The 12,410-nt window shown below is 62.5% G+C and overlaps 1 protein-coding gene across 2 annotated transcripts; it reads left to right on the forward strand.

Moving 5' to 3' along the window:
* The first annotated feature begins 658 nt into the window (after positions 1-658).
* PLPP2 (phospholipid phosphatase 2) lies at positions 659-12,154 on the forward strand. Of its 2 annotated transcripts, none has more exons than XM_025456608.3 (6): positions 659-781; positions 7,047-7,198; positions 7,337-7,614; positions 11,109-11,166; positions 11,409-11,585; positions 11,755-12,154. In XM_025456608.3, the coding sequence occupies exons 2-6, from the start codon at positions 7,163-7,165 to the stop codon at positions 11,902-11,904; spliced, it is 699 nt and encodes a 232-aa protein (XP_025312393.1). In that variant the 5' UTR covers positions 659-781; positions 7,047-7,162; the 3' UTR covers positions 11,905-12,154. The 2 variants fall into 2 exon arrangements, with proteins under 2 accessions (XP_025312393.1, XP_025312392.1); XM_025456607.3 differs by lacking the exon at positions 659-781 and adding an exon at positions 4,769-4,894.
* Positions 12,155-12,410: the final 256 nt, after the last annotated feature.

Genomic DNA, 12,410 nt, shown 5'->3' on the forward strand with positions numbered 1-12,410 from the left:
TTATAGTTGCCTGTGGTGGCTGCACAGGGGAGGGGGCAGGAGACACTGTGTGTGTGGGGGGTGCTGCCTGGTGGGAGGGGCAGGAGGCCCTGGGGGGCAGCAGGCCCTGGGGGGCAGGAGGCCACACTGCAGGGCTGGGTGTCTGGTGTTGGGGTCAGGGGTGCGGGCGCGTGGGTGATGGCAGGGCGTCCAGACGGTCCGGGTGGAGGATTTGCTTCGGTTTCCTCGCTTCTCCAGAGGCGTCGCCCGCGGCCTCCCGCCCGCTCCCCTGCAGCAGACACCTGCGTACGCCAGTGTGTTTTTTACCCCGCGTTTGGAGATTATCTTTCATCTGTTTTTTTGCCTTCCTGTCCACGATGGGTCCCCTGTCCCATCGTGGGAAGCGTTGGCCGCTTGCCGGCTGTCACCTGCACCCTGGGATGCGAGGCCTCTTGCTCCGCAGGGCAGAGGCCTAGACGCACACCACAAAGGCTGCGTAAGCTGCGGCCGCGCACCCTGGGAACAGACCCGAGGGCTTTGGCCTTTTCTGGAGAAATCCGCCATGACTGCGCAGTGTCACCGCGTGGAGACCCAAGACGGGCCTCCCGGCTGCTTTGGAGCATTGGTCGGGGCCTCGGTGTGTCCGTGCCGCGTGGCCTTCGCAGCCACTAGGATTCCAGGTTGACTTTGAACACTTTAAATATGTTTCCTTGACTCCTGGTTTCTGTCGTTTCCTGTTTCTCCAGGCAGGACCTGCCTGTCTCCTCCGAGGGGGCCTCGGTTTTGTGTTTGGCACCAGCAGGTTGGTTGGGACGCACTTCGGTGTGGTCAACGGGGAGCCGCTCGGGCGGAGGGCTGGGGCCTTTCCGGAGGCGGGGCCGTCTTTGCCCCCCGACGTCTCCGCTGCGCCCCAGTGTCTGGCTGTGCGAGCTGGGTGCCACCCTCCCGGGAGCCCTGAGCGGCTGTTGCGCCCTGGGTGGGCCGGTCCCTGTGCTCTTGAAGTCACATCATGTATGCTCTGGTTCTAGTATTTGTACTTGGCTTTTCCATTTCTCCTGAAATTCTTCATTTTCTACCTTTTCCTGTAGAAATTAACCATTTTTTTTTGTAACCATTACCTGAATCTTCACTGTTTCTGCCGGCGCTCATTTCTAGAGCTGTGAACTGTTTTCCCCTGGATCCCGGGTCCCCGCGTCTCCAGTGTCGCTTGTTGTGTCCCGACGAGTCATTTTCGTCGCGTTGGTGTGGACGCACACAGGCCTGGCCGGGCTGTGCTGTGACCGGGGTGGCGGGGCCTGCCTTCTTGGGAACCTTGTGTGGTCCCTGCGGGAGCGCGCATCTCCCCAGGAGCCCCCGCAGGAGCCCTTGAAGGAGACTCGTTACCACGTCTGTGTCGTGCCTGGGACTGAACCGGGGACTGAGTGTCCAGCCCTGGGTCAGCTGCTCACCCACAGAGGCAGAGCCGGCCTCCCAGGGAGCAGCCGGGCAGCCCGGGTGGGAGGGACACGGGGCACGGGGTTCGCGGAAGGGGCCCTAAGGCTGAAGGGCAATGGCAAGTCTCGCCCCCTCTCGGCCAGGAATGTGAGGGCGTTGGGAGGTCGCAGGAGCGGACTTGGGCTTTGGAGAGACTGGCTGGGAGTCGCTATCGGGGCAGTGCTGGTTGGGGGGTGCAGCAGGGGGAGCCCTCTCCGTGGAGAAGTAAGCAGCTCACGCTCTCTGGCCACGACTCCGTGGGCTGGGGGGCCCTGGAGCAGTGGTCGCCCTGATAACGTCAGGCTGTGGGTGTGCAATCCATCCTGATCACTAGGCCGTGTTTCCTTCAGTCTGCGCCGACTGGGTGCCTGCTGGGTGCTGGCCGCTGGCCCTGGAGCTCAGGGTGGGGGATGGGGATGATAAGCAGACACAGGAACGGTGCCAGAGCTTAGAGGAGGCCGAGGACACGGCGTGTGGGGGCAGTCGGTGGCCTGCGTGGATCCGGAATTCACTGATGCTACATTGTGACTTGAAGGGGATCCCGAGTGCCTGCTCCACCGTTTCATGGCCCCTTAACCCTCCAGCGGTGCTTCCTGAGTTGGGCTCCCAGTCAGGCAGTCGAGTACAACCTCAGGGCGGAGGTACCCTCCCGCGGACATGCAGGTGGAGAGACCGAGGCAGCAGGCCGACTCCAGGACCCTGAGCAGGGGATAAAGCCCCAAGAACTCCCAGTGTGGCCTCTCTGAGCCCCAGGAGTAGACTTGTAAGTGATCTTTACACCCACGTGGGGCTGGAACTTAGCCCTCAGGGAAGTACAGAAAGAGCCAAGAATGCTGCACTCAGGGGCACCTACTGTGTGCCAGGCGCTGTCTGCCCCCCTCCCACGCATCTCTCCCCAGTCTTCACTGTATTGGAGACAAAGGCACCGGGAGCCCATCAGGTGGACGAGAACTAAGGCCTCTTAGCCCTGAGCTCCACTCCCTGGTGGATCTAGGTGACTAACCCTAACCCTGGTGTCCAGGGGACCGGCCGGGGCTCAGTCTGCCCCTGCAGGTGCAGGAGGAGCTCTCGGGGTCTGGCTCCCAGGAGCAGGCCTCGCCAGCCTCAGGCGCGCTCTAAAGGGTTAAAGCAGACTCCAAGTATGAAGACTCCCTGAAATGTGGGGGACCCCAGCCAGCAGACGCAGGAGCCCTGACCCCAATCCTAATCCTTGCTGTCCTCTTTAGAGTTTAATCCTGACCCTGCCCAGGTATTTAGGGACAGGGTGAGATTGAGGTCAGTGGGGGAGGGCAGGTGGCCACACTGTTGCTCCGGCCACGCTTCTCCCAGCTAAACAGGCGGCGCTGCTTCCCACCCAGGGTCTCTGCCCACAGGAGCCTCCCCTGGAGATCCGGGGCCCAGCCGCAGCGCCCCCCCCCCCCCCCCCGCATCATGCTCGTCCCCTCGGCGGGCTGCCCCCGGCCATCTCCCCGCCCAGCACACAGTAGGTGCTCAGTAAGGAAGCCCTGTTGAAGTCCAGTGCAGCCTTTCACATTCTCTACTTTAACTGAGGGTGGGTGGTCACCTTGAGCTTAAAGTGAGAAAAGTTCAGGAATACGGTCAGGTGACATTTATGTAGCATGCTGCTGGGTGTCCCGGATGCCGTCCGCCTGTCACTCATCAGGCAATTCTCAAAGAACCCATGATCCATTAGGGGCTGCACGAGTGAGTGAACTGATGGACGGAGGGAGCTGGAGCCTGGGACCTGCTTCCCCTGGGGTCCGTCCTGCTCCGAGTGGCGGCCAGAAAGCCAGTGAGCAGCGCCGGGCTGGAGTGGGAGAAACGCTGAAACTGGGCCCTGTGGCAGCCCCACCCCTGGCCAGACTGGAAAAACCCTCCGGCAGGGGAGTAAAGCTGAGTCTCCCGCCGCCTCCGCCTCGAGGGAGTCCAGTGACTCCTGCGGCAGGAGGAAGCTGCGTTTTTTTTTAAGGATGTGCAACCTCCCGCCGCCCCCAACTCCTTGGTGGTGCGGTTGGCAACGGGGGCGGGGGCGGGGGGGGGGGAGGGTGCTAGGGCTGTGCCTCCCACACCGTCTCTCCGCCACACCACGGCCGGAAAATCTGGGTCCCGGAGTTTCCATGCTGGACTTTGTCATGTCCTGGGGGTGGGCTGGGTTATTTTGAGTGTGCATGTGGGGGTGTCTGGGGGCTGCTCAGGGGGGAACGTTGTCTGGGGCGCAGGGGAGATGGTCCCGGACATCCCGCCTCCCACTGCAGGCATCACAGAGCCCCCGATCTGCTGTGCACTGTCCCCCGACTCCCAGCCCAGGCTTCCTCCTGGAACCCCTGCACCCCGCAAGTGTCAGTGGGGCCGAGCTGAAGCCCCAGCGGCCTGACCTCGGTGCAGGGCCGCCTGTCTCTGGATCTGACCCCCTCATCTCTAGGAAGGGCTCAGAATCCTCCTGTTTTAGGGTCGTTGGAGGCACTGGGGTGGTGAATGTATCTTAAGAGGTTGAGGGAGCAGGCCCTGGGCCAGGCCCCTGGGTTGAGTCCCAGCTCGCATCTCCCCCCCCTGTGACCTTGGAGGAGGGACAGTCCCTGCTGTCCTGTGTCCTGCCAGGTCAGGGCAGGGCTGATGGTGTCAGCCCAGGGTCCAGTGCCTGTGCCAGGGCCTCAGTTCTCTCTGCCTGGGCACTCCCAGGACCCGGGGGGTGGGGGTGGGGGGCGCGGGGCACAGACCTTCCAGCTGGTGGGCGACTCCTCCCCCCACCCCGTTGGCTCCTGCTGGGACAGTGGGTGTGCTGGTGCCGCAGCCTGGGGGAGACCGGGCGGGGGAGCCCCGCAGGGGAGGGCCGCGGCCCAGGAGGGAGGCGCTGGGCCTGTGTCCTGTCCCGCCTCCCGACCCAGGTGCCCAGAGGCGCCCCGCAAGGGCCGCTGCCACGGGAGGGGGGGTGGGGGGGGCGCCGAGGACGAGCTCCCCCGGGGAGGGGAGGGGGAAGGAGGGGAGGCGGGAGGGGAGGCGGGAGGGGGGCCTCCCTCTTGCTCCGGCCCCTTGTCCGACTCAGCGAGGGGGGGGGCCTGGCCCTCAGCCTGGGGGTGGAGACATGACCCCTCCGGGCTCCCCGCGGCCCCCTCCCCCCTCCCTCCCCCTCCCCTCCTTCCCCCTCCCCCTCCCCCTCCCCGCTGCGGGGCGGGGCCGGGCCGGGCCGGGGCGGGGCGGGGGCAGAGTCCGCCCTCCCGAGCTGCTGCCCCGCCCGCCCGCCGCGCCCCTGCCGCCCTCCGCGCCCCGCCCCGCCCCGCCCCGCCCTGGCAGGGCCTGGCTCCGCGGCCATGTGACCCCGCGGCCTGGCCGGGGCGCGACGGGACGCGCTGGGACGGGCGTCGGGGGGCGCGGGCGGGCGGGCGGGGCGGCATGGGGCGCCGGTGGGTCTTCGTGCTGCTCGACGTGCTGTGCGTGCTGGTCGGTAAGCGCGGCCGGGGCGCGGCTGGGGCGGCTCGGGGCTCCTCGCGCGGGGACCCCCCCCCGGCGCTCATCCGCGGGGCGGCGGGGGGATTCGAACCCGGTCCCGGCGGGGGACGAGGGAGGCCGGGCCGCGGGCTCCCCGGGAAGCCGGTGCCCCGGGCGTCGGGCGGCCCAAACCTGCCGGGCGGGTTTGCGGGCCGGGCTGGGGGAGGGGCGCCCCAGGGCCCAGGTCCCCGCCCCCCCGTCCCCGGGTCCCGGCGACAGAGGCCGAGTGTGTGCCCCGCCGGGGGAGGGGGAGGGGGGAGGGGAGAGGCGGGGAGGGGGCCTGCACCGCCCCCCCTTCCTGTGCTCCGCCCCGGGCCAGGCCTCCCGGGAGCCTCCTGCGATGAGCCGGACCCCAGCGGGGGGAGGGGGGGCCGTGCCAGCCCCCGCCCTCTACTGAGCAACTGTCCCTTATATTTAAACGTCCGTGTGGCACCTGCTGCGTGCCAGGCACAAGCGACATTGCCCGGAATCCAGCCTCCCCCACCAAGCAGCGGGGAGGTGCGGCTGCAGACCAGAGAGGTCCAGGCACCTGCTGGGGCTCACACAGCAGCCGCAGGCCAGCGGAGACCGGGTGGGCGCAGCCCCTGGCGCGGGGTGCTGAGGCCAGGCCCACGGCTCCCAGTCTTGAGGCTTCAGCACAGAAGCAGTTGACTTTCCTCGGGTGCCGAGGAGGCGCCGAGGACAACACGGTGTATTGTGGGGGGTGATGCAAAGGCAGGGAGGTTGCGGGGGTGCCCGCTGCGAGGGCCAAACCAGAGCCCAGGCGCAGAGGCCCCAGTTCCGTGCTGGGAGCTCTGGTTCCAGCTCAGGGTGACTGAGCCCCCGAGAGAGGTGCGGGGGACAGGAGCGGGGAGGCCGACCTGGGCACCCGGGCGCCCTGCACAGCTGCAGGATGAGGCTTGAGCTGATGGCTCAGCATATTCTGGCCTGGCCCCCCCCAACCTGGAGCCCCCCCCCTCCACCTCCACCCTGGCCCTCGCTCAGCAGCTGAGGGACCCTACGGAAACAGCTCCAAACGGGTGTCCCCCGCCTCATGGGCAGCACGATCAGCCTTCTGGGGACCCTCCTCTGCACCCTGGCACCAGCCCCAGCCCAGCCGCTCTGCAGGCCCAGCCCACCTCTACACCCTGGCACCACCACTGCCCCTGCCCGGTGCTCCTCCCCGCCCGCCCCGCCCTGAACTTCCTCAGTCCCCGCAAGCACCGTCTCTGTGTGCCCTACCTGACAGCCCCACAGCATCCCTGACCCCGTTGCTGTTTGCTCGGGATTCTTTACCCCGACCCTCCCACCTCCGCAGGCAGCCCTCTGCGTCCCCAGACTCCGCTCTACACTTGGTCTCCTGGGAGGAGGAGCTGGCCTTGCCGCTGCCTCCTGTGGTATTCAGGCCTCAGAAGAGTCACACCCTTTTAGGTTTGTCACCTGCCCTGCTGAGGGCAAAGGGCACTCTGCGTGTGGCTGTCACTCTCAGCTCAGCAGGGCCCTAGGACCCCAGAGCGCTTCATTTTCCTGCCAGAACTTGTGGCTCCTGGAGACGTGGGACCGCGTCCCAGGACCCTGGGATCAGGACCTGAGCTGAGGGCAGGTGCTTCACCCGCTGAGCCTCCCAGGCGCCCCCCTTCTTTTCAAAGATGTTTATTGACCACCTGCCCAGGCCAAGCCCTGGGAAGGCCCCGAGGACAGCCTTGAGCATATGGCACCCCCCTCCCGTGCTCGGTGACGAGTGTCACACTGCATAAATACGTAGAGCGCCGGGGACCTGGAGAACACATGTCGTCCATGAAAGGCTGGACGGCACGCAGGCTGGAGGGCAGTTAGGCAGAGACGTGTCGGGCAGTGAGGACGCGTGCCAGGTGCCGGGGGTGGTGCTTGTGGAGTTTGTTCAGGAGCAGAAAGGGGGCTGGAGGGAAGCGGGGAGTGGGAGATGTGGGGGGCTTACGGCGGGCCCGGAAAGGTCTGGTGTTCGTCTGAGGGTGATGGGGAACCGCGAGGGGTTTTAATGGGGCAGCGCCCCCCATTTGCCGTGAGGAAGGCTCCTGCTGGCTGTCAGGTCAGTGTGGGGCGGCAGTGGGGGGAGCACCCGGCCACTGGCTTCTCTCCCCTGCCCCCAGCCTCTCTGCCTTTCGCCATCCTGACGCTTGTGAATGCCCCGTACAAGCGAGGGTTCTACTGCGGGGACGACTCCATCCGATACCCGTACCGTCCAGACACCATCACACACGGGCTCATGGCCGGGGTCACCATCACGGCCACCGTTGTCCTTGTAAGGCTGGCCAGGGTGGGCGGGCGGGTGGGCTGCTGGGTGCTCTGGAGTTCCCGGGACCCCAGGGACCCCAGCCAACCCGGGGGCGGGAACCCTGCACCCTGAACCCCCCGCGGCCCTGAGCTGTCCCCTCTGCAGGTCTCGGCCGGGGAGGCCTACTTGGTGTACACTGACCGCCTCTACTCCCGCTCCGACTTCAACAACTACGTGGCCGCCGTCTACAAGGTGCTGGGGACCTTCCTGTTCGGGGCTGCGGTGAGTCAGTCTCTGACGGATCTGGCCAAGTACATGATCGGCCGGCTGCGCCCCAACTTCCTGGCGGTGTGCGACCCTGACTGGAGCCGTGTCAACTGCTCGCTGTACGTGCAGGTGGAGAAGGTGTGCAGGGGAAGCCCCGCTAACGTCACCGAGTCCAGGTGGGTGCCGGGCCAGCAGCCCCCACTCGGGGTCGTGCGGGGGCCCCAAGCCACAGCTTCCCGCTCCCCACCCCTGGGGGAGGAGGGGGCCCTGGAGCGGGACCCTCAGGAACTGGACGCCGAAGAGCGAGCTTCCTGCGGAGAAGGTTGACGAGGCGACTCCCTCACTGAGCAGAGGCTGAGGTGGGGTGAGGCCCGAGGTGGGTGGGGGGTGGCTGCGGGCCTGAGTCCTGCAGATGAGAGGGCGCGGGGGCAGGGGCTGGGCCCTCTGTCCCACTTCTGCTCTGTGCTCTCACTCTGTGATAAACTCCATTGCCATTCTTATTTTCCTTTTTAAAAGATTGAAATAAAATTCACACAGCTAAAATTCACTAATCTCGCTATTTTAACGTGTACAGTTCATTGATTTTTAGTAATTCAAAAAGTTGTGCGGCCATCCCACTGTCTTATTCCAGAATATTTTCATCGCCCTAGAAAGAAGCTCCATGTGTATTAGTCATCATTACCCAGTCGGTGCCCACCCCGCTCTTCCCCCCTCAGCCCCACTCCTGGCCCCTGCCCCCCTGGCTCCCCCCACCCCGCGGCCATTCATTGTAATTATGGATCAGGAAGGCTTTCTGCTGTTTTGCTGTTTTCTGCATATTTTCTGTTTTTATGCTGACCTTTGCGTTTCTTCCGTACTGCCACCTTTCGTTAGTTGTTGACCGTGCTAAGAGTTTATGGCCATGTGGTGCCCTTATGAGATTATTTTCACAAATTATATTTTTATACATTGTATGTTCAACATCTTAGATTTATAATTACTGTTTTTTAAGATTTTACTTATTTATTCATAGAGACAGAGAGAGAGAGAGAGGCAGAGACACAGGCAGAGGGAGAAGCGGGCCCCATGCAGGGAGCCTGATGCGGGACTTGATCCCGGGGTGCTAGGACCATGCCCTGGACCGAAAGTAGGCGCTAAACTGCTGAGCTACCCGGGTGTCCCTGTTTTATGCAATTTTTAAAAAATTGAGGTATAGGGCAGCCCCGGTGGCTCAGTGGTTTAGCATCTGCCTCGGCCCAGGGCATGATCCTGGGGTCCTGGGATCGAGTCCCACATTGGGCTCCCTGCATGGAGCCTGCCTCTCCCTCTGCCTGTGTCTCTGCCTCTCTCTCTCTCTCTCTCTCTCTGTGTGTGTGTCTTTCATGAATGAATAAATAAAATCTTAAAAAAAATTGAGGGATAATTGGCTTATACCACTGTATTAATTTTAGGTGCACAATATAATGACTTGGCATTTGTATTTGCCTTGAAATGATCACGACGGTGAATCTAGCCAACGTTCATTCCTGTATATGCAGTTCAAATAAATTATCAGAAAACCCAGGAATCCTAAGCCACAGGTACTTCAGTGCAGAAGTCCGTATTGTGTAATTGCCTTGCTGGTGTCTCTCAGGTCGTTGTGTCAGGATTTGACTTGCTGTCTGGCACCTTTCGTTTTCCTGGAAAGACTCCCTTTTGGAATTTCTTAGAAGGCAGGTGTTTGAGCAGTGAAATCTCACTTTTTGCGTATCTGGGAATGTCTTAGTTTCTCCTTTGTTTTTAGGGGATAACTTTGCCAGGTGTGGGATTCTTGGTTCCTTTGAATGTGTCATCCCACTGCCTCTGGCTTCCAAGGCTTCTGATGCGAAACCGGCTGCTAATCGTACCCAGGGCCCTCGTCCAGGAGGGGTCTCCTGTCGCTGCTTGCACGGTTCTCCCTGGTGGTCCTTTGGCAGGTTGATTACACCGTGTCTGAGTTTCTCCTGCTGGAGCTCATCAAGCTGCTTTGGGGTGTCGATTAAGTTTTCGATAGGATTAGGGAGGTGTTCAGCTGTTATTTCTGCAGACACTGTCTGTGGCCCTGCCTGCCCCTCCCCTCTGGGCTCCCTCTGGGCCCCTACTGTGCAGGTGACTGCTGGTGGCTCTGTGCCCACCTCTGGTCCTCCCTTCCCTTTACTCTCTGCTCCTCCGATTGGATCATCTCTGTTGACTTGTGTCCGTGCTTGCGCTTTGCCTGCTCAGATCTGCTGGTGATGGTGCATTTCAGATTCAGCTCCAGAACGTCTCTGTCTGGTTCCTTTAGATGATCTCTGTCTCCGTCAGTATTCTCTAGTGAGACATCGCTTAGCTCTTTGGACAGATTTTTTTTTTAAGATTTTATTTATTTATTCATGAGAATACACAGAGAGGAGAGAGAGGCAGAGACACAGGCAGAGGGAGAAGTAGGCTCCATGCAGGGAGCCCAATGCGGGACCCGATCCCGGGTCTCCAGGATCACGCCCTGGGCTGAAGGCAGGCGCTAAACTGCTGAGCCACTGGGGCTGCCCCTTTGGACAGATTTTAAAAGGCTGTTGAAAAGTCCTTGTCCAGCAAGTCTGGTGCCTGCATGTCCGCGGGGACAGCTTCTTTTACTAGATTTTTTTCCCCTGTGCCTTGGCCACACTTTTCCCAGCCTGCCTAGTACTAATTTGGTTGAAAACCGGACATTTTTCATATTGTAGTGCAGCAACTCTGGGAATCGGATTGAACTCCCTGCCCCAGGGATTGTTGTTGGTGTTTGTTGGGGCTGTTGATTGGTTAGCGGCCTTTCTGCACTAGTTTTGTAAATTTTGTATTCTTTGTCATGTGTGGTCGTGAAGTTCTTTCTGATGACTAGTGGGTCGGTGGAGATTTTCTCAGACACCAGGCTCCAGGAGAAAGCTCTCGGGGTTACAGGTGGGCTCTGTGCGCCATGTTGGGGCCCTGCCTCGGTGCTCGCTCAGGCTTCCTGTGCGTTGTGCGCACCTGATGGGCAGGCAGAGGTGAGAGCGAAGGGCTTCCTTCTTGGGCTTCAGCCGCTGTGCATCTCCCCGGACGGCGGGGACAAGTGTTGGCTGTACATGTTTCAGAGCACTGCCCCAGCTAGCTGCTCAGCCCCGGGAGGGTGGGTCCAGCTCCGCACACCGGGTCCAAACAAGCAAGCACGGTTGTGCAGAGAGATCAGTTCTGCTCTTGGTCCGTGTGGCCTTCGTCAGTCAGGCTCTGTTCCTGCCCGTGGGTTCCCTTTCTCTTCAGGAGGGCTGGCCCTTTGGAGCTTCTTAGTCTGCCACGTTCTCTTGTCCACTGATGTGCTTTTTGCTAAAACTTGAATTTACTTCTTGCCTCAAGTACCACAGATGGGAGATAACCCTGACATGTGGTGGTACCTGTTTGCTGGACACAGGTGTGTGCACTGGTTCTGAGTTGGTGGCCCTACGACATTTGTGCTAAAGGCCGTGAGCCCCACTTGGAGACTTTCTGTTGTGTGGTCAGAGAAGTGAGGAGGGGCTGTGTTTCCCCACAACCCCCCCCCCCCCACCATGCTGGGTCCCAGACTACGGGCCACACAGTGGGAGGGGAGCAGAGGTGGGACTGAGCTTCCGAACCTCCGAGCCTGGGCCCTGGGCTGTCTTCTCTGTGCAGCCCTCCTGACGCCTGGCCTCTCCTTTCTCAGGCTGTCCTTCTATTCCGGACACTCCTCCTTTGGGATGTACTGCATGATGTTCTTGGCGGTGAGTCTTGTTCCTAGGGTTGGCTTTGGGACCGGACGAGTCGCTGCCTTCCCTGGGCCTCAGTCTCTCCTTCCGTAGAGGGGTGGACGGAGGTGGTGATGGATCGGGCTGACTGGTGTGCTCCTGGGAGCCGAAGGCCCCGGGCCTGCTGGCTCCTGTTCGTGGCCTCAGCTCCCGTGTGTGCCTGGATGTGGGGTGAGCCCGGCCGGCTCCCGGGCTCACCGCCGCCCTCTGGCCCGCAGCTCTACGTGCAGGCGCGGCTCTGCTGGAAGTGGGCCCGGCTTCTGCGGCCCACGGTGCAGTTCTTCCTGCTGGCCTTCGCGCTCTATGTGGGCTACACCCGCGTGTCTGACCACAAGCACCACTGGAGTGATGTCCTGGTTGGCCTCCTGCAGGGGGCACTGGTGGCCGGCCTCACCGTGAGCTCCTGGGCTTGACCTTCCCCGCACCGCCCACCGCCCTGGGACCCTCGTCCTTCTCCCCCCGCGGGTCTCCCCCCACTACAGAGCCCCTTCCTCACCCCCGCTGCCTTCCCCGGGGGGGGGGGCCCAGTCCCCAGCCCCCAGCAGCTCTCGCCTTCCCCCCTAGGTTCGCTACGTCTCTGACTTCTTCAAGTCCCGGCCCCCGCAGCGCTGCCTGGAGGAGGAGGAGCTGGGCCGGAAGCCTAGCCTGTCCCTGACGCTGACCCTGGGTGAGGCTGACCGCAACCACTACGGGTACCCGGTCTCCTCTTCCTGAGGGACGTCTGTGGGTCCAGCTGGGCGCTGGCCGTGCCCAGGCCCTCCCTTGGGGCGGCGACGAGGGCTCCACACAGGCTCGGGTACCCCGTGCTGGTGGCTGCTTTGCATTTGGAAGGCGGGCCTCGTGTTCTCCGCGCCCTCAGAACCCCCTTTGTTGGATTAGGGGGGCCCTGGGGGTCCAGATAGATGCTGTTTTTGTAAAGTGCAATGTATATGTGGACTTTTAGTAAAACGGAGCATTTGCTCGACGCGTGGTGTCGGCCTGTGTTCCTTACATTGTGAGCGCTGTTCCCGCATGGGGTCACTTCCTCGTGGGGGCTCAGCTGAGCTCGGGCGCAGACAGCTGGTGGCGGTGGTGGCGGTGCTGTCGTGGGGAAACGCGGAGAGAGGATACTGCCCCGCCTCACCCCGCGTACGTCCTCGTCTGCCTGTGGACTCGCGTGCATCACGGCCAGAGTCCCCTGAGCTCCACCCCACGCCCGCGGACAGAGACCATGAGGAGGA

The sequence above is a fragment of the Canis lupus genome, chromosome 20, assembly GCF_003254725.2.
Source record: "Canis lupus dingo isolate Sandy chromosome 20, ASM325472v2, whole genome shotgun sequence".
Classification (NCBI taxonomy): domain Eukaryota; kingdom Metazoa; phylum Chordata; class Mammalia; order Carnivora; family Canidae; genus Canis; species Canis lupus.

Bases quoted from the DNA above. Each gene is read 5' to 3' on its own strand.
- PLPP2 (XM_025456607.3), top strand. From the start codon at position 4,843: ATGGGGCGCCGGTGGGTCTTCGTGCTGCTCGACGTGCTGTGCGTGCTG. The intron at 4,895-7,046 runs GTAAGCGCGGCC...CCCTGCCCCCAG, and splicing joins CGTGCTGTGCGTGCTGGTCG to CCTCTCTGCCTTTCGCCATC. The intron at 11,586-11,754 runs GTGAGCTCCTGG...CTTCCCCCCTAG, and splicing joins CACTGGTGGCCGGCCTCACC to GTTCGCTACGTCTCTGACTT.